The sequence below is a fragment of the Solanum verrucosum genome, unplaced genomic scaffold (genome assembly GCF_900185275.1).
Source record: "Solanum verrucosum unplaced genomic scaffold, falcon-dt-bn FXZP01000280.1, whole genome shotgun sequence".
NCBI classification, from domain to species: domain Eukaryota; kingdom Viridiplantae; phylum Streptophyta; class Magnoliopsida; order Solanales; family Solanaceae; genus Solanum; species Solanum verrucosum.
Genome location: NW_026019982.1, coordinates 1,581,711 through 1,588,553, shown reverse-complemented (window position 1 = coordinate 1,588,553; position 6,843 = coordinate 1,581,711). Strand labels below are relative to the sequence as shown.

The 6,843-nt window shown below is 31.0% G+C and overlaps 1 protein-coding gene across 1 annotated transcript; it reads left to right on the top strand.

Moving 5' to 3' along the window:
• The first annotated feature begins 1,571 nt into the window (after positions 1–1,571).
• LOC125817581 (photosystem II repair protein PSB27-H1, chloroplastic) lies at positions 1,572–2,217 on the top strand. The gene has a single exon (XM_049497125.1). The coding sequence runs from the start codon at positions 1,587–1,589 to the stop codon at positions 2,091–2,093; it is 507 nt and encodes a 168-aa protein (XP_049353082.1). The 5' UTR covers positions 1,572–1,586; the 3' UTR covers positions 2,094–2,217.
• The last annotated feature ends 4,626 nt before the right edge of the window (positions 2,218–6,843 follow it).

The following is a 6,843-nucleotide window of genomic DNA, read 5'->3' as shown; positions in this document are numbered from 1 at the left end:
AAATTTGCCCTACTTTTTAAGTCTTTTAGACAAACACCCCCATAGAAGCTGTGTTGGCTTTCTCCATAGGAATCATTACACAAATAGTCGTCCTAAGCAGTACACATTACATACTCATTATATGATATATATATATATATATATATATCTTTTAAATAAAAAATAGCCAATTGTATAAGAGCAACTTTCACATATAGTAAACACAAAATTCATATTTGTATGTTATAGCAAAGTTTGCATAATTGCGCTCCATAACAAACATATATATGTATAATTCGCTATACATATACTAAAAAACAGTTGTATAATTCACTATACATATACAAAGAAAGCAATTGTATACAAAAGATCAATTGTATAATCTGTGTATGTATAAAACGAGAAAGAGAGAAAGGCAAAAAAAAAAACTGGGTAGGAAAATATTTATATTAAATAATTATAAGTGTATAGGACGAAGTTATATGTATTTGCATGTGTATATACAATTTTCTCTCGCTTTATACAAACAAAAGTGCAATTTATACATTTCGTTTCTGTTTGTATAAAGTGAGAGAGGCGAGTGAGCGAGCGAGATCTGGGAGAGTGGCGAGCGAGATCTGGAAGAGTGGCGAGCGAGATTTGGGAGAGGGGAGAGAGGGGAATGAAAATATATGTATATATACAATTTTCTCTCGCTTTATACAATACAAACACATTTTATACATTTGCATTTTTGTATAAAGTGAGAGAGGCGAGCGAGATTCCACCAGGAAGAGTGGAGAAAATAACAATAGTTTGCTATAGGGTACAATTAAATCAAAGTATATTTATAGCATTTAATTTGAATTAATAGTTTGCTATTATATACAATTTTCCCATTGTATAACTTCGTTTGTGTATTTGGGCTTGTGGATAATGGATCAATAAAGAAGGACTGTTATGCATAAGATATGATATTCTTAGTAGGCCCATAAACAGCCCCCTGACTTGGCCCATCTTCATTTTGGACTTAATCATAGTAAAACCTCATAAGTCATAACAAAACAACTCACCTTTTAATTAACCATCTAAACACACGATAAAGTAATTCTATCAGACACTTATGCCTTAAATTCTTGAAAAAACATTACACATGGTTTTCAAGTGTCTATTACATGTATAAACTAATTATATGATGTATATCACCTTCTTAATTATATACATTAACCTCAATTGAAATAAACTCGAAAATTTCAACTTATTGAAGCTAATGATTATAATTAAACAAAATGACATATTTTAAATAGTTAACTTATGTAATATATATATTTTTTAAACTGTTCTACAAAAATGTTATGTATCCATAATTAAAAAGAATTTAATTCGATAGTGTCTAATAGAAAAACTTTATCGTAGTGTCTAAACTTTTCGAGAAGTTGAGCAAATGTCCAGGTCACTCCCATATATCATACTAAAATCTAACTATACCTTTTCTCATCCATAAACTATATAGTATCTTGATAAGATGATAAGACACGTGGCACTAATCTCCCTCCCTCACCAAAACTACAACACCTCTCTCTTTCCCCAATTTTTCCCTTTCTCTCAAAAAAAATAAAATCAAATCAATGGCTTCTCCAACCCTAATCACCCCATCCACATCAACCCCCAAATCCCTCATCACCCCAATCCGATCAAAACTCATCTCCTCCGTCACCACCACCACCACCACCCTCCGCCGCCGCGAATTCCTCTCTCTGTCAGCCGGAATCCTCTCTCCATCCCTTCTCCTTCCCGCCACGTCAGCATTCGCGGCTACCGACGAGGAATACGTGAAGGAAGCATCGGAAGTGATACAGAAGGTGAGATCTACGTTGAATATGGATAAAGGAGATCCGAACATAGCTGATTCAGTTGCTGAGTTAAGAGAAGCGTCGAATTACTGGGTTGCTAAGTACAGAAGAGAGAAGGCTTTGTTGGGTCGGGCTTCGTTTCGTGATATATATTCGGCACTCAATGCTGTTTCTGGCCATTATGTTAGTTTCGGGCCGACTACGCCCATTCCGGCGAAGAGAAAGGTCAGAATCTTGGAAGAAATGGATACTGCTGAGAAGGCTTTACAGAGAGGAAGATAAGAAACCCAATATTATTTTTTTTGGTATTATTTAAATTTTCCTATATTTATTTTCTGACTATGAAAATTATATATATTTATTATAAAGATGAGGAAGTTGGATTTAAAATTCTATCACTTTCGTTAATTACAATTCAAAAAACTCATAATCTCTCTCGTTGGTTCGTTTAGTTAGAGAACAAGTTATAACTTTTGATTTTGTGATTAAAATAGCTACGGATAAAATTCCATGATAATTCGTTAATTACTACTGCTTTTAAATGACAAAAATTTTAAAAAAAAACGTAACTATTTGTGAATTTTATCCATGTAGCCACATTTAGAACAACTATTTAAATTATAGATAGACTTACATATTATTTAATTAGAGGAGAAGAAAGCATAAGGAGAATATGAAAGTCTCATACGAATTAGTAGTGATTAATTTAATGTATTTTTCTCATAATTGGATTCAAGATGATAATTTTCGTTGATATGGAGATTAACAAGAATTGCCCTTTAACTTGGCAACTGAGTTGTATTATGCTACGTATGATATGTGTTTATTTGTTCAATTTTATGTAAGTTTTAAGTGTTTATTTATAAGCAGTCCAAAATGGCTGTCAGTGCACTTCCACCATTTTTCACTTTTAGTAAATAACCTTTTTTTTGGGAACTTTCACATATAGTCACTCAAAAATTGCCTAATTACTCTACATAACTATAGTTTGATAATTACAATTCGTAGCTACATTTCATAGGGAGGAGAGAGGCGAGCGAGACTGGGAGAGAGAGGCGAGTGAGAGAGGGCAAAGAGTGAGATAGAGGTGAATTGTATATGTATATCGGTTAGATAATTGTATATTATACATATGTCTTTGTATATATGGCAAGCGAGATTGGGAGAGGGAGGAGAGAGGCGAGCGAGAGAGAGGCAGAGAATGGGAGAGATGTGAATTGTATATGTATATCGGTTAGATAATTGTATATTATACATATGTATTTGTATATTCTGGCGAATTATACATATACAAACGTGACTAATTATACAAACTCGAAGGCAGCCCACGTAATTTATGTATAATGTTAGTCGCGAGTGGTAATTATAGCAAACTATAGCTATGATGAGTAATTAAGTAATATAAGTTTGCTTAATCGCGTGATTTTTCTTTTTTCTTTTTAATTTCTCTCGTAACTAATGGACCTTTTAAGTAAATGAAAATATTATACCACGGTTAGGAAATTTGTAAGTTATTACAAACATAAGACTATGGTCTAATATTTCATGGAAAAATCACACCATATTCACATTTAAGAGATAATATTATGGGTTTTAAACACTCTTAAAAAATTCTTACTTATAACAGTTTATTTACGAGTTATATCATATCAATTAAATTTAAGTTTATTTAAAAATCAATTACAATTTTATTTAATAAATGATTAATCTCTTTATATTTTTATATTATTAATTATTAATAGTTATTTAATTTGATTGCAGTTCCTTTTTTAAAAACAAAAATTATCAGTTACACAAATTTAAGGATTTACATTGATTAGAGTTTCTTGATTACTGTTACACTCCAAATCTCCCATACGTTAATCCCCCCCACGCCTATCCAATACTACACACCACCACCCCACTACCCACATTCACAATCGTCCCTCCCATCTTTCTCACTACCCCACATTCATAATCGTTCCTCCCATCTTTCTCACCTCTCCACTACCCCAACTTCACAATCGTCCCTCTCGTTCCGTTTCTCATCATCATCATGTCGAAGAAAATGATTGTAACGCCTCGAAAGAGTGCTCGATTAGTTGAAGAAGGTTCTATGGATGAAGTACATGCTCCAACTTTCAATATATTGACTCAAATCCCGCCGTCAAAAAGTGTTAAAACTCCGGCAAAGGGTGGTTCCTTTCACTTGTAGGATCAAAAGGAGAAAAAAACGAAGCAAAGAAAAGGGTGAGTCCGACAAATCAAAAGGAAAAAAAGAGGAAGGGGAAAATTGTAGAAACCCCTTCTGATTTTGTTAGTGAAATAAAAAAGAAAAAACAAAAAAAGCAACAAATGTAGAAGTTGCTCAATCTTCAAACCATCAACAAGAAGAACAACAAAAAAAAGGAATCAGAAATCTCAAAATCCGAAAAAAGCAAAAAAATTGTTAGGGTAAGTACTATATTTAATTTATTTTCACATTATTCAAATTAGTGATTTTTTTGCTAAAAATATCACATTATGCTTATTGTTGTTTCAAAACTTTTGTTTGGGTGAAACTTGTACGAAATCTGAATAATATGTGTATGAATCTGACTTTAATATATGATTTTTGGCTATTGTATGAATTGTGATATAACATTGGTACGCAAATGGTATGAATTCTGTTTTAACATTGGTGTGATTGTCTCTTAAATGTGTATACGATATGAATTGTTAAATTAGTATGTAAATAGTATGAATTGTAAAATTACTCTGCTTTGTATGACTAATATTAATATGAAATTGAGATTTTTCATAATAGGAAGGTTTCTTTTTCAATTTATCCATTAATATATTTAAATTTTTAATATTGGTATGAAAATTGTATAAATTGATATTAAATGTTGTTTTGAAAATTATTTTTATTGTACTTGGATAAATTTATGAAAGTAGCTTGTTAAATGTCACAGTGCACATGAAGCTGGTATGATGTTTGAATAATATTGGTGTGAATTTTTTTTCAAATATGGTATAATGTATAACTAAAATTTATGTTTATGAAACATGAATAATATTGGTATGAACATACTTTTATATATGTTTTATGATTGTTTGTCTGAAATTGATTTATTTTTTATATAATTTATGTGATATAATTTAATTATAACTACTTATAAACTGAAGTTGGTGTTGGAATGAATCATGAAAAATATTGGTATGAAGTATGTTTTAATTTAGTATAAACAATTTTATTTTATAGGCAAGGAAGGTATCCACACACTGGTCTTCATGCACAAACATGAATGTTTTTGGTGATATGTTGAAATTCCTCGGGCAAGAAAGGTTTCAACAATTTTTGGAACAAACACCGTTTGGTGTATTTTATGAGATACACCACATAAAGATTCAATGTCAGTTATTGCGCCATTTGTTACTTCTTGAAACTGAAAACGTTAGAGACGACATGTTTATTGTCAAAATAAACGGTATAGTACTACGTTTTGGAATTAAGGAATTCACAGCAGTAACTGGTCTCAAATGTGAACTCCTTATCGACTTTGTTTCAGATCCGTCTATTCCAAATAGACTTATCCAAAAGTATTTTGGTGGAATGATCAAAGTCCCTAAGTTAAACTTCTTGAATAAGTTTAAAGAGACTAACTTATTTGAGCCCGAAGACCATTTTAAAATTGGTGTTCTGTACTTCATTAGTATCCAAAATAACCATACCTAAAATGTATTTTGATTTGGTTGAGTCTGGTCAATATGTCAACTTTTCATGGGGTAATGAATGTTTCAGATTGACTCTTAAAGCTTGCAGTTGTAGGTTGAGAAATAATCGTACATCATTCAAATTTAGCCAATTCCATTTAGCGTTGTAGAATTGGTTTTATGAGTGTTGTCATCCTTTTGACAACACATTTGCTATCCGTGTTGCAACTGGCACACCACGTATTCTCAACTGGAAGACATCGAATGAGAGTATTTTCTTCGATGACTTAAAGAATACAATTTTCAAAACATATAGCAACAAAGTCATTTTTTAGTTATTGTCCTTTAATAATTATCATTTATTAGTTTGTTTTTTATAATTTTTAATTCTCACATCTTATTTTGTTATTACAACATAAATTTAAGAACATAGTGCTTACTGACGAAAAGATGAATGCCATTGATCAGAACAATTTACATGAATCTTCTAGTCACAATGAGACAGAAAATCAAGCAACATCAGAAAGGAACGATATTGACGTCGATGAAAAATATACTGAGTTGAAAAAGGAAATTGCAGAGGCATAGAATAAAAAATTATCATTTAATATTTTTTTTACATTTTACAAAGAATTTATTCACTCTTTAATGTTTAATGACAGGTTCGAGGGGAGTTGAAAGAACTGAAGGATAATGTTATTTTTCCAATCCCTTTTCAATTACTTAATATTAATTCTTTTTCTCTAATATTTTAATGTTGAACATATATGTTTATATCTATTGACAAGGTTGATAAGCACATGACCGGATTGAAAGCATATGTCGATGATTCGACAAAGGTGATAATCGATTAGATTAGGTCTTCAAGAGGTCAACCTACACAAACATCACACCAAGAGGTATTAAATGGTATTAAAGGATTTGAGAAAGTTAAGAACTGAATCAATTGTTGCATCTCTATTTTTGGTCTGAAATTGATATTATCATGGTATGAACTGTGTATGTGCCAGTAATTATGACTTTGAATTGAAGTTAGTACTATATTGGTATGACTTTGGATTGAAGTTAGTACTATATTAGTATGACTTTGGACTGAAGTTAGTACTATATTGGTATGACTTTGGACTGAAGTTAGTACTATATTGGTATGAATTTTATATGAGCAAATCTTATGCATTATTTTTCAGTTTTATGTTTGTTTGATATGGATATTATGTTGGTATGATTATTGAATGAAGTAGTTCTTATGTATTTTTTTGTTGGTTTTTCTCAGTGGTATTATAAAATTTGTATTAGCTTTTGTATGAATAATGTATGAATTGGTATTGTACATTATTTTATGTTCGTTCAATTTTGA